Source organism: Pteropus alecto, unplaced genomic scaffold (genome assembly GCF_000325575.1).
Source record: "Pteropus alecto unplaced genomic scaffold, ASM32557v1 scaffold10, whole genome shotgun sequence".
Taxonomy (NCBI): domain Eukaryota; kingdom Metazoa; phylum Chordata; class Mammalia; order Chiroptera; family Pteropodidae; genus Pteropus; species Pteropus alecto.
In genome coordinates this window covers 431,075-445,545 of record NW_006431210.1, presented here as the reverse complement: position 1 = coordinate 445,545, position 14,471 = coordinate 431,075, and the positions used below count along the sequence as shown (strand labels likewise).

The window sequence follows — 14,471 nt, the reverse complement described above, 5'->3', positions numbered from 1 at the left end:
TTTTTATTAAAGAATAAGGAACACATATCATAAAGGTGCTTCTCGGTGCGTTTTCACTGACTCAACACACCCAGGTAACCACCACGATAAAAAACAGCATTTCCAGCCTCTTGTTGTGCCTAACTTTTTACCCTCAACTGTGAAATATCTCATTTAAGTATTCTTTCACTAAATAATTTTTAATGACCTCAAAGTATTCCAAAGAACAGATCTACCATAATTTAGGTTATCTGCTTTTTTACTGGATGTTTAGTTCATTTCCAATTTTTCTCTAATGTAAATATTCTGCAGCAAACATTCTGGTGCCTATGTCTAGCTCACAGTGCTGACTATTCCCTAAGGGCAAACCCAAGGCATATACACCTCATAAGGCTTTAGTGTGTGTCACCAAATTTCCCTCAAGAAAAGATGTACATGCTCACATCTGTGCCAAAGGTGTTTCCTCTCCCTCCGGGGGTCATCTTTCCCTTCTTCTCATTGGGTGGAGTTTGTTTTCCCAGACCTTTCTTGCTCCTCTCTGTCTGGGCTGTGTCCCTTGTCACCCAGTCCTTGGAGTCCAAAGAGAAACTCTATTGAGTTTGCTACCCCTATATCTTTAGCTAGCCTATGTCAGTCCTGTGTTCCCCTTCAAATACCCATCAAAAATATTTTTTAGAAAATGTAAAGCTCATGTAAACCACTGAAAAGATATTTCTGTTAAAGAAAAGAAGCCATCTCTGCCACCAGTAACAAACACTTTGTGCACTTATGCCAGTGGCAATGGGTGAGGGGTCAACATGGAACTTTTTAAGCATAGGTTGTGGCAAACTTTTTACATTTCCTCAGAAATTTAAGCCTGCTTCAAAGTTACGATTCCATCTCTCTTTCAACACTGATATTTTATCATCTCCAAACTACAAAAAAAAAAAACGGGACACTCGTACAGCAGAAATGAATATGTTTCTGATGTTTGTGGTCTCCTGAGGACATTTAGACTTTCACACCATGTTTGGAACCCAAAGAGGGAAAATGAGTGTATAAAACCCTTCACTACCTATGGGGCTGGTAGATCCCAGGTGGTCTCGAGAGATGAGGTTTCTTCCCAGAGACAATTTGATTCATCTGCTGTTGAAATTGTGCTCATGGTTATTTCTTACTAAGATTTATGCCAACCCAGCAAGCAAGGACACCCTGGGCCTCAAAAGATCTAAAATCATTGCTGGCAAAGCTGCCAATAATACACTTAAGAAGCACTTCTACAGTACAGGGCACTGTTGTCTTTGCCAATCAACTTGAGTGATGCTCTCCTAAGGAGACATAAAGAGTCTGTAGGAGGATCCCTGCATCTCTGCCTCTCATGCCCTTCATGGAGCATTCTCCCAGTGAAAGTATTTTGGCAGGTGCCTAAGAGATTATTTACCTGCATGTTGAAACAAATCTCACCAGCATCCTACAAACCCTTCTTAAAGGAAAAGGCATCTGGCTTAGTTTTTAAACCTTTGGTGATCCTTGATAAATACTTATTAAACTTTTATTTAATTTGAACTAATCCACAGTAAGTTAAAAAAGAAAACTTCTACTTCATCTATAATCAGACTTGGCTACAAATAGGGAGCTTGCCCAAATTTGCACGCTTTCAGACAGATTTTAAAAAGTAAATCGTTTGACCCGATTAGTAGTTTCTCTTTGCTATTTTATTTACGCCAATGGTTCTCAAGAGCGGTGTCCCTAAACCAGCAGCATGAGCATCACCTGGGAACTTGAAGAAATGCAGATATTCAGAGGGCGGGGCCAGTAATGTGTGGTTAGCAAGTCCTCAGGTGATCCTGATAGGACCGAAGTCACCACTCCCCTAGGTGTTAAAGCCATCCTCCACCCACATCAGCCAGTTCTCCATCTTGCCTGGGCAGGATCTATCTAAGCTTGGGTTTCCTATTTTCTACCATGCTCTTGGGCCAGGAATCCAATGATGTAATTGAAGAGTACAAATTAGAACCTAAATAAAAGCAAATCTAAATCATTTTTTCTTTTTATGTGTGGAAGGAGAGAATTCACATGTATGGATTCCAGAACCAAATACAAGGTGACTTTTAGTCTGTAAAAAAGTAAACAATTTGAAATTATATGGTAAGGTGGCTAGGTAGAGTTAGTGAAAAATATGAAATACTCAGTATTTTAAATTTAACCCAATAGTATTACTTTTAGTTTTATATGATAACTTAAATTGAACTAGTCAACTGCTGCAAAGAGTATTTCCCAAAAAGAATTTGCACATGCTTAATGAAGAGATAGAAATTATGTATAACTTACATATTCATTGTTTATGGAAACTTGGTCCCACAAAAAGTACTTCAAAAAGCGAGTTCTCTTCTCTTGGTATCAGACTCCGGCAGATCTAACTTCAAATCCTAGCCTCACCCACAAATATTCATATGACGCGCCCACCCCTGCCCCCATCATTACTCAACCTCTCAGTGCCTGGATTTCCACATCTGTGAATAAAACTGGAATTAGTATACTTACCTCACTGTAGTGCTGTGAAGATTAAGTAAGGTGATGCAGGTCAAACTTGGCACAAGGCCCAATTCATCAAAAACACCCAGTAACTAACAGCCGTTCAAACTATTATGATAATGGCATTTAATTAAACATTCTTCCCATTCAGAAAATACAACTCTGACTTTTTTTTATTTTGCTTAACAAAGTTTCTTTTTTAAGTTGATTATTAATGTTGTCATTTTATCACAAATCTTAATTAATAGGGCAACTAAATGATCTTAAAACGGGATTGCTACACTGGCAGAACAATCCTGTATGTTCAGTAATTCTGGTGCCTGAGGTACTGAGAAAAACATAATTCTAGGAGCCAGAAGTCTGAATTCTGTTCTCACCTCTGCCCTTAACTCACTGGATGACCTTGGGCAAAGTTTTTATGTCTCTGGGCCTCATGGCTAGTATACATCTGTAAGTGACCTGGTTTTGTACCTTTTAATAGACTCAAGGAGCAAACTTGTTTCAGAAAAACAAAAAGAATCACAGTTGCCAGCTAAACAGTAGAATCCATCCTGTTGATTATTGGAGCTGTAAGACACAAGTATTGATAAATTTAACATAAACCCCGCTCTCAAGCAGTTATCAGTTGGGTTATAATACAAACCCCAGAGTGAGGGGCTATTAGCAGTTTCACGTGTGACTATAATAGCAGTTGGAGATCTATATCTGTCATAAATATGCAAAAGAGATTGAAGTCAGGTGAAGATTAAGACCAACTCGGAGTATGAAAAATGGTTTTGAAAGTCTGCAGCCAAGAAGGAGGGAAGAACCACAAAGACAGTAGGCTCAAAGCGTACAGGACCAATGTCAATCACAGGATGTTGTTCCCACTGCCCTTTAGATGCTGCATATTGCTCCTGACTAACTCTGTCCACTTGTTCTTTGCCAATGTGGGCTGGTTCTTTTCAGCTGCCATGCGAAGACCAGATAATCCTCCTCAAAGGCTGCTGCATGGAGATCATGTCCCTTCGTGCTGCTGTGCGCTATGACCCAGAAAGTGAGACTTTAACCCTGAATGGGGAAATGGCAGTGACACGGGGTCAGCTGAAAAACGGGGGCCTTGGGGTGGTGTCGGATGCCATCTTCGACCTGGGCATGTCGCTGTCTTCTTTCAATCTGGATGACACTGAAGTAGCTCTCCTTCAGGCTGTCCTGCTGATGTCTTCAGGTGAGTGTGCCTAGACTCTTTACTGGGTGTCAAAAGAGCTTTTGCTTCTCTGGTGGTAATTCAAATCACCTGATGAGTTTTTAATCTCTCTTTAACTTCAGACTCATAGCTCACTCTCCAGGGAGCAATTGTGGGTTTACCAATGGACTGAGAACTGAAGGAAGGTGTCAGGGGTCCGATACTTTTTGCAGTCTCCCAGCACCATGGGAAGGAACTATTTACAGGGCTCTATGAAATGGTTTGCCTTCAGTGGACACTACTCAGCCTGCCTTGCAGTAGTTGCCCAATCCTGCCCATTCTGGTTTTGTGTACACAGAATATGGGAATGAGTGACCACACCATACTACATGAAGTTCTAGGTAAGGAAACCATGAGTGAAAGCTAGAATTTGTCCATGGCTTAGCTATGACTTAAGTTGCAGTTATTTATTGTTATATATAGCACACAACTCCAAAATTTAGTGGCTTAAAACACCCAAGATGGCTGAGGTGGGGGCTGAGACATCAAACACATTTTCAGGCCTATCTCCATGCAGTCTCTCCTCTGGCAGAGTAGCTGGACTTCTTACATGGCTGGTGAATTTCCAGGAGAGTTCCAAAAACACAAAAGCAGAAGTTACAGATGTCTTAAGGCCCAGTCTTAAGTCATATAGCATCATCTTTATCACATTCTGTTTGTCCAAACAAGTCCCAACACCAGCTCAGATTCAAGAGTCTACCTAGCGATGGGAGGAATGGCAAAGAATCTGCTACCATCTTTAACCTGCCATGGCTCATTATCAAGGCCTTTAACTCCTATTGGTGAAGAGTAGATAATAATACTGACACTTTTTTCTTCAGAGAGCACGTCATAATAAATAGGAAATGCAAAATACATCAGACTCCTTGAGGAAAACTAGTCTTGAAATAGAAAGTGGTTTCAGAGTCATCATCTGCATTTTCAGAGCACCCTAAGTTCCGCTGTGCCTTAGCTATTGTCGTTCCACCCTTTAGCTATCTGCTTAAATTGTTCATTTCTCCCTCTGGACTATTTATTTTTTGAAGACAGAGGTATGTCTAACTGTGCACCTAGCACCTAGGCCAGAGTTCAGTAGAATTCAAGAAGTGTTTATTGGATAAATGGCTGAACAGGTGAGTAAAACATCAGTCACGAGTACAATGAGAATCCTCTGTAGACTTGATGCTTCCTGGTTAACACAGTAGAATTGTTTTATTTAATCTGATCTAGATATTCATTTGCTGCAGAAATTTTAGGTATGGCAGACTTTTATAAAAAGAAATCATTCTTTTCTTTTTATTGTAGAAAATTTTAAACATAAACATAAGTAGGTAGAATAGCAAAATGAGCCCTCTTGAATGCTGTGGTGGGCAGGCTCAAGGTTATGCCCTCACGTTCCTCACATTCACACCCTTGCACAATCCCCTCCTGTTGAGTGTGTGCAGAACCTGTGACTTGCTTCTAGCCAATAGAATGTAGCAAATTTGATGCCACTTCTACATGTTACATTACATATGTTATACCAGATTCCCTCTTGCTAGCAGACTTACTCTAGAGACTCACCTTGCTGACTTGATGAGATATGCAGCCATGTTGGCAAAGCTCACATTAAAAGGAGCTGCAGGTGGCCTCTCAGAGCTTAGGGTACCCTCCAGTCGACAGCCAGCAAGAAACTGCGGTCCTCAGTCATTCAGCAGAAATAAAACTTACAGTTTTTCTAAGAACTCCTTATGTGACCTTGAGTGAACCTCCTAGCTTCTCTGGGCTCAGTGTCCTTTATAATAAAGAAATTGAACTAAATAATGGTAATTATATTTCTGGAGGGGGGAATTCAAGATAATTTTTTAGCTGATAATTTAGTGGTACAAAGAGCTTTAAGTAACATGGAATCACACAGTGAGAAAGCTGTTTTGTTACAACTTTTTTTCTGATTATAACTTCTAAATAAGGCACGAATTGCGATTCCGTTCGATGCTAGTCTGTCTTTAACACTTCTCCAATATTTTAACCCCTTTTTTGGGGACAGTTTTCGGCAAGAACCTTTAGCTAAAATGTAATAAAGATTTTTGCCATGCATCCATTTTTGTGGTTATCATCTGTTTCTGGCAAGTGGATTTCCATTTAGTACATAACATGAAGTTTCCTCCATAGCGAGTCAATTTAACGGACTAAGTAAATAATCTAAGTAAGATAGATAAAAAGAATATGTGGAAATGGCAAAAATTGTGAATGTGACTCAAAACTCTATCAACTATCTAACTGAATGATTCTTCCCAATTCTGCCTTCCTGACAGCCCTGTGATATACTTAATAACTTTTAAAAAATCTATTCCACATGAATGATCTGGGCATATTTCATTAATACTGCCAGGACCAGGAAAATATTCCCAAACACTTTACCTCTGGCGAATGACAGCTACATGTCAGTGTTCTGAGGCTCCAGTCCTTTCTGGGCGTTGTCTTCTAAACCCCACTGTTTTGTTTCGCATTTCAGTTACACAATCTCTTAGGCCTTTCCTTCAAAGACTTTTCCAGGAGCTACCACTGCTGAGGCCCTTAGTTCTAAGCAGAGAGCTAAAATTGAAATAATTGGAAAGACATATCTTTGAGAAATTTTGTCTTAGGGAGTTAAAAACATCTATGACCTTTAAAAAATGTTTTACTTTCCATAAACATGTTTAGTACAACTTGAGCGTCATCAACATGTCCTTTCATTTTCTCTGTATCATTTATATAACCACCTTATCTTTATCTTTCATCAAAGAACAGAGTTTTGATGTCACAAAACCCAGGTTATTTTTTTCCCTTTAAAGGAATACATGTAGAGCAATATTATGTTGATTTTCTATTTGGATCAAAAATTAGAGGATGCTGTGGAGAATTCCCTGGCACATTCAAAAGGAGAGAGAAGACAGGGGAGAGGAAAGCAGAGGGAGTGAGTGGATCCACAGAGCAGCAGCAGCAAATATGAAGGAAAACACAAAATAAAAATGCACAAATTGCAATTTGAGCTGAATAGGGGATTCCAAAAGCCCATATATTTTTAGACTCAGAAGGCTGGATTGAGATGTTAGCCCTGATCTTCCCTTTCAGATTAAGCAGAACCTTCTTTAGATTTTTACTAATACAGATATTTCAATCACCAGACACTTCAGTGTGAATTGATTTGATCAGAACAATCTGAGGGAGGAGACCTGGGCAGGGGTGGTAGCCTTCCCAAAGCTATTTGAAGAATTCATCCAGGTTTATAAATTACTTTTGTAACCCAAGTGTTTGCAGCCTGGGTATTCCATAGTCATCCAGCCTTCTTGTGACATCCCTTTATCATTTTTTGGAAACTGCCTCGAGTCTCCTCCCACACAGAGTGGGAAGACCAGTGGTCCTTCCAAGACTTGGGAAGATTTCCCAGGCCTTACTTGATCACGGCCTCCTCTCGTCCCAACTTCCGACTGTGACTCTTCTCTTCTCTGCACAGGATGACTCTCGCATGGCTTACATCCCCTTTCCTTTTCATTTTAATTCTCCACAGCACCACCTACACAAGGCTGGTACAGATAGTAGTTTTACTAAAGTATAAGGGAAGAGGAGGAATGGTTCATTCCAGCCTGGAAAACAACTAAGAGTGGGTATTCTGCTTCTTTGTCTTCACGAGCATCTCTTATTATTCGACATTCCTCCTTTGGCATCCAGGCCTCCTGTGATGTTCTCAGTTTCTTTTCCCATCTCCGATGCTTGTCCTCCTCTTTCTCCCAGGAGGCTAGTGGAAACTCAAAATCGTTCCTTTATTATGTAAAGTATTTCAGCTCTTTGCAGCTTCTCCTTCTGGACCGTACAAGAAAGGCATTGCCATTCACAAGCATGGAGGTGATTGTCTAAAACAGAGATGTTTATCTGAACAAAGCATTCGTTCCACTCATATAAATTATGGCACTCCCTGGCATGTGGTCCCAGATGCCCCAGAGTCCATGTGGCATCCATGCTCATTCCTAGGAGTTGCAAAGTCCTCAGATCGCCCCACTTTCACACTTGGACAAGGCAGGCCTTCCCCTTTCCACCTCTGAAGTAACATCCATCTCTTCTCCTTTTCTCAGATCGCCCAGGGCTCGCCTGTGTTGAGAGAATAGAAAAATACCAAGATAGTTTCCTGCTGGCCTTTGAACACTATATCAACTACCGAAAACACCACGTGACACACTTTTGGCCAAAACTCCTGATGAAGGTGACCGACCTGCGAATGATTGGAGCCTGTCATGCCAGCCGCTTCCTGCACATGAAGGTGGAATGCCCCACAGAACTCTTCCCTCCGTTGTTCTTGGAAGTGTTTGAGGATTAGACTGACTGACTTCATTCTCATAATTCCTACAGCACTACTGGGTGTCATTTCATTCCATTGCCTAGCTCTTTTTTTGTTTGTTCTTTTGTTTTTTTGTGTGTTAGGAGGGACTGTTTGGAGGTGAAGGGAGGCAGTCCTTGGCATAGACATGGATGAAATTGCCCCTTGAATGCGGGTACTTGTAACTATTGCATTTTGTTCTCTAGTCCTTTGATGTGAATGCTTTGAAGGTTTTACAGCTATGGAGGTGGTGTGGAGACCATCATTAAATTCACCAGCACCAAGCCATCACCAGCTCCCATCTGTCCCTGGTCAGAGACTTGAGCAAGCAAAATGGCACGGCAGAAGACTAAAGGAGCCTTAAAACCTAGATAATGTGGTCATCTTGAGCCAATCCTGATTTTTGCAGGGCTCAAATTAGCAGGGCACAGGCCATCTTCAGTTAGATATGGCTTTCAGCTTTCTAGGGGAAGGTCTGACACAGTTTTATTTATTCTAGAGCGTGCCGTTTTCAGTATGCTTCATTCTCTCCTAGCAGCATAACTTAGAATGAACAGGAATATTTGTTCCCCAAAAAAATCAACTATTCTTTTACTGTAATTTTTATAATCCTATGATTTAATTCAAGTTATACAAGGGTGTGACTCAAAGATGTGCAGGTATTTGACTGACTGAGGCCAATAAGGAAAACTTTATTTGGTGAACTCAAAGAAATTAGAAACCACCATCAATGTCAGTGGCCTAAAAGTTTTCAAAAATTCACAAAGTATTACCTCAAAGTAGGAAGGCCTCTTTACAGTTTATGCTCAGTGAAAATATCCACAGAAATTAAAACTATTTACAGTGTTGTCACTTTTCAATGACATCTGATCCATCATCTCCCAAACTCCTGAAGTTATTTACCCTGATCGCATCTTTGCTGAGCTGACAACATATTTCCCTATGGATTAAATCTAATCACGGAGAGATAATGAGTTGAGATTCGAGTCTTGTTCCGGAGGAATTCTGAGAAGAGATCAGTGTGGTTATGTTCTGAGTTGAAGGATATGCAGTCATCTGAGAGCCCGCTACATGTACTTATGGTCTGAGGATGCCTTTTCTGGTCTTGGATCCTCAAGCTCTTTGCTCTACTCATAAATGTTTCCTAGACCCCTTTTCCCTCTTACTCTGAGGCTTGACTATCGCTAAACAAAGACTGGCCGCCGATCCTCTCTGTCCCACTCATAGCATTGCCTTGACAGATATTCAACAGAAAATGCCTGCAGACCACATACATGACCCTTCACTCACCTTCCCTTCCCAACCCACCTCCCCAGTGACAAAAGCTGGAGTAGCTTGTACCCAGAAAACAAATGGTGATGCTTCATTACTTCAGTGTCAGAAAATGGGCAAAGCATATACCCATGCAATTGAATGTATCTCACTCTTCACTAGCATAGTAGATATACACTATTCCTTTGCCTGCCTTGTACTGCCTTATCCTGAAAATGCTGGGGAAAATAAGCCATATCAGTGAGATTTACCTAAAAACAAAGAATGAAAGTCACCATGAAAACCAATGGGCTAATTTTTTTTAACTGGCCCAGAAGTCAGGGTCCCTTCTAGTCAGTGCTCTGTCAACTGGCGGATTTGTGATCTTGGGTCTTGGTTTTCACACCTTGGGTCTTGATGAATATGTCATGAACTCTAAAGTCCTTCCCATTTTTATTATTGTACCAATTTCAGAAGAAGGGAAGAAGGAATCTGATTCTTTTGATTATTTCTTTCATATTCAAATTTCTAGCTATATTAGACAAAAGTTATAGCCCTCTTAACAGTTATGGAAAGTATATTTGGTATTGATTCAAAATAAGAATTTGATACACTACTCATCAGCTATTTAGAGAAAGGCAGGATGGCCTGGGAAAAAGGAGAGGAATGGCATTGAAAATTTCAGGTGTGACTAGAAATCATCTGAAAGGAAAAGCTTATGTTTAATACACTAAAGCAGTCATACTGGCTTCTGGGGAAAAGGAAACAAGAACATCACTATGGAACTTGCTAGCCAGAGAAAAGAAGTAGGTGAAGAAATTAAAATTATAAACATGAAGTTCATGGGCAGATTTGATTACCTGCTTTGACTTTGTTTACAGAGAGTTTAGGGAGGGAGGTTGGAGGTTCTTTGTTTGGTTTCGGTTTGGGGGTTTGTTTGGGGTTTTTTTGTTTTGTTTTGTTTTGTTTTGTTGTTTTTTTTATTTGGTTTTGTTCTCTCTAGGCAGTCTCTAGCCAGTCTCCTTGAGTCCTTTCTTTGTTAACATCTCATCAGCCTCTGTTGACTCTTGTTGGAGATCTACTGTTTGAAACATAACTGCTGAGTCAGCTTCTAGCTCCAGGGTAACTCTGAGAAGCTTTGGGGTACAGGGAAACTTTCCCTCAGAAGAGTGAGAGGGAGACAAGTCAGTCAGATACTGGAAGGTTCACAGACTTCTCAGACATCAAACCTTCCTGGGAAGGTCTCCTCAATTTGTGTGACAGAGACTCCCCAGTACATTAGACACACCCAGATTCAAATATAAAAATACAGAACCCGATCTAAAGCAAAATTGGGATGCTCTGGGGATTAACCATGATGAGGCATTGACCAAATGGTACAGTATATCTACAGTAAGCCAGCCATCCCCCAGTAAATTTATGTTCGATCCTCAGCCTTAAATGGCTGCCTTAGGCAGGCAAACTGCTGATCCCAAATTTTCATGAAAGGCTGACCAACCACTTTATGATGAGGAGAACAAGCCTTAAAGTACTTCAGGTTGAAAGGAAAAGCGATAGGACTCAAAGTATCATGCCCTGGTGGTCAGAGTGACTCATTTCTTCTGTAACTGATTGAGGTACTAAATGCATCTTAAGATTCCATCTCATAAAACTCAGTTATTAGAGATTTGTTCTGGATTTTTTCTTTTAATATTTTTTCTTACATTGTCCAGACTGTCGAATCAAGTGTGGACCTAATCGAAACCCCTCACAGAGGGGAGACATCCCAGTAGAGGAGAACACACCTGTACAACTGGGATTTTTATTTGTAAATCACTTAACTTTTGGAGATGAGTGGTTGTGTGTGTGTGTGTGTGTGTATGTGTGTGTGTGTTTTCGTAACCCTCAAGTGTACTTTGCTCTTCAATTTAGACATGTAGTATTTCCAGAAATAGTGAGAAAAGTAAGACCTTTCTTCTTTATGATTCTGCTCAAAACACCATGTGCCACCTCAAAGCTTTTTCTAGTCAAATGAGCCTCTGTCCTCAATGACACGCTTTGCAGCGTTGATGCCTCAGCCTAGTGATGTCCCTTCACCTATGTCTGAGTGATACCTCGTCCATCTGCAGCGCTGTCATTGGTGGACCACCAGGCTCGGCTCTGCTCCAGCAACGCCATTCTCGTGGCTCTTCCGTGAATAGGTGTGCAGCCTTGGTCCCCCCTCAACACTAAGTCCCCCCCAAGACTCAGCCTCCATGGGACAGCTGAGCACCCTCAAAGCATGTCATTGTCAGTGATACATTTTTTATTCTATGGAACTTTAACATATTCGTGTCATATTGACCTTTTGCTGCATGAGTCATAAATTATGAAATCAGTCTTATGGTTTTTGAAGTGTAGCCAGCATTTGTAAGGCTAAACCTTTTTCATAAACTGAATTTAAGGGAATAACTAAGCCACAGTTCCTCTTCAAAAGCAGAGTGCTTACAGACATTTGAATCTCTTTGCCCTTTCCAATGGCTATGGCATCAGGTTCTAAAATAAGCTCGTAATTTTTCCTGTTATTTTAATAATATGGAAATAGTAGCATAGTGTTTCTTTTGATAGTGATAGACTATAATCCATATTTAAATTTTATAGAGAAGAAATTTTATTGTACTGTGATGTAGATATTTATTATCCAAGTAAGGATTTGCCCGGTGTGTATTTTTTACAATTGAAACATTTTACTTTAATCTTTAAAAAAAAAAAAAAAATGAAAAAACAAAAAAAAAAAAAAAAAAAAAAAAATAAAAATAAAAAAAAATAAAACATTAAAAACACACACATGAAAAAAAAAACAGACTGGGGGAAAAAAGGTTTGGCCTTATCACAGAATTTTTACTGTGTTGTATAAATGTTTGCAAATGCAAAAAGTATTCATTTCTAGTGTGTTTCCACATTAATTAATGCCGCCTTCAAGAGCAATATCGTACAGGTAAGACGCTGTTTGTGGCTTTCTGTTGCACAGTTAAACCTGACCCACCTTATGCACAAGACAATCAGATACAAATCTGTCCTCCTCAGGATGCAGATAATACTCAAGTAAGTTCTGGAGCACAATGTAAGACAAAAGAAGACACTTTAATTACACATGTATTGTTCATTTAGAAGATATCGGGGCATGAATGTGTTGACATTACCCCACTTTTCTTTTGGTTGTCCTAATTAACTTGGCATTTTCATTTGATTAGAGAGCCAAATTAGATCTCTATGCTTTCTTCAGAGAAAACACTTTTCCCCCTACAATGTTTTCATGCCCTAAGAATCAGAAAAATACTACAGAATAGGAAAAGATTTACAGTCATCAGAAGATCTGTGTTTTGCAAACAGTGTTAAGTAATATTGCTAGATCGGTAATATTTTTTTCATCCTAAAACTCTGTTGAAATCTGTGATCAAAATGTTTTGAACTATCCAAAAAGAAAATTTGTATATTTGGGAAAAATGGATTTTTACATAGCTTTTGTATGCAGATATTAAATTGTAATTATGAATATAGTGGGCATAGATAAACTCATAAGCTTCAATTCTAAAAAAGAAAAAAGAAAAAAAGAAAAAGCTTATAACAAATATACTTTCCTGTCTCTTTCTTTAAATATTATTATTTTCTAAATAGGCAAAGGATTGCCTACTCTTCTCATCTCAGCTGCTTCCAAAGGGAGGGAAACAGGGATGTAAGGGCATTTGTTTCATAAACATCTAGTAGAATAGGCAAATTTTCTTGGAAGGAGGGTATGGGAGGAGGGGAAATAGAGAAGTAAAAGGGCAATGAGAGATCACCTCTTTGGGAGGGATTACAGAGGTGGAGTGAGGAGGGAAGAGTTAAGTTTTTGCATCTCAAAGACCATAGTCATCATCTTATCTCAAAATATTTCAGAATATTATTAATGGAATTATACTAATATCAGCTATCAATATATATCTCGATCCCATTACCCTGACCACATGTTAGGACTCTTTCTATAATGATTGACCAAAAGGTAAGTCGAATTGGCTTACACATAAAGGTGATTTATTTACTGTGATATCTGGAAAATTTAGGGGTAAGGCAGCTTCAGGTATGGCTGGATCAGGTGTTCACTTAACTGTTAGGAGGTACCTCTTTTCATCTTTCTGTGTAGATTTTCCTTTGTAGAAATTTCCTTCATGAAGACTTCATGCTCATATAGCCTTTTACCTTATAGTGGCCCCAGTAGCTCTGAGATTAGCCTCACAGCTTGAAACCAGCCAAAAGAGAGTTTCTTTCCCCCAACAGTTCTAGTCAAAATCATGAGCCTAATCCTTATTGGCTGAATGATGTGCCCATTCCTCAGCCAATCACTGTGCTGAGGAAGACAGATATGCTAATTAGTTTTGAAATTAACCCTCTGAAATCCTGAAACTGGGTGGAAAAAGAAAATGCTAAGTCTTACTACTATTAGTTTTGAAATTAACCCTCTGAAATCCTGAAACTGGGTGGAAAAAGAAAATGCTAAGTCTTACTATAAAAAGTGGGGAGGAACAGTGAAAGAGCAAAAGCAAAAAATTTCCACACCAAAAGTTAAGTCTGAAAGTGTATCCATTATCAGTATAGCAATGGACACAGGAGGTTCAGCACAATTTCACCAGGATATGAACCAAATAAACACTTTCCAAAGAAAGTGTCTGATTACATCCTACCTAGCTCATAAAAGAGGCCAGTCCAGGTAAGATGAAGCAAGCATTTATTTCTTTAAGCTAAATCAGTTCCAAGTATTATTTTCTGAGTCTTCTTATTTCCTATCCAAAAGAATCTCTGAGATTCATGGGCTACTTGACAACTGTTCCATGTTATACTCTTAAAAAGAATTCATTTACACCATGTACTGATGAGATCATAAATGAAGTCCGGTCAATAAAATGCTCTAGTCTGCATGTTATATTAAGATGAGAAGAGAGTATCTTAGCCTGGGTTCCCCCAAAAAGCAGAACTTACGTGCTACAGTTTCATTAGCGATAGTAGCCCCCAAAGAAACAAGAGTGGAGGAGAAAGAGAATAAAACAGAGGAGAAAAAAGAATCAACAGAAGGGCACACTGCTGAGCTGGCCACACTGAGCACAGCTGAAGTCCATCTGGCCCTGCATCTCAGGATAATTTGTAAGAATTTATCTACTGGCTCTCATTTCCCATGATCAAACCTGAGGTTGACCT

General features: G+C 39.6%; 1 protein-coding gene across 11 annotated transcripts in view; it reads left to right on the top strand.

Moving 5' to 3' along the window:
* Positions 1-12,875, top strand: part of THRB (thyroid hormone receptor beta) — a 323,409-nt gene extending 310,534 nt beyond the window's left edge. For all 11 annotated transcript variants that reach the window (XM_015597222.2, XM_025039045.1, XM_025039047.1 and 8 more), the window contains 2 exons: positions 3,442-3,700; positions 7,789-12,875. In XM_015597222.2, the coding sequence (XP_015452708.1) occupies positions 3,442-3,700; positions 7,789-8,030 (501 nt within the window). In that variant the 3' untranslated portion in view covers positions 8,031-12,875. The remainder of the gene's footprint in view (positions 1-3,441; positions 3,701-7,788) is intronic.
* Positions 12,876-14,471: the final 1,596 nt, after the last annotated feature.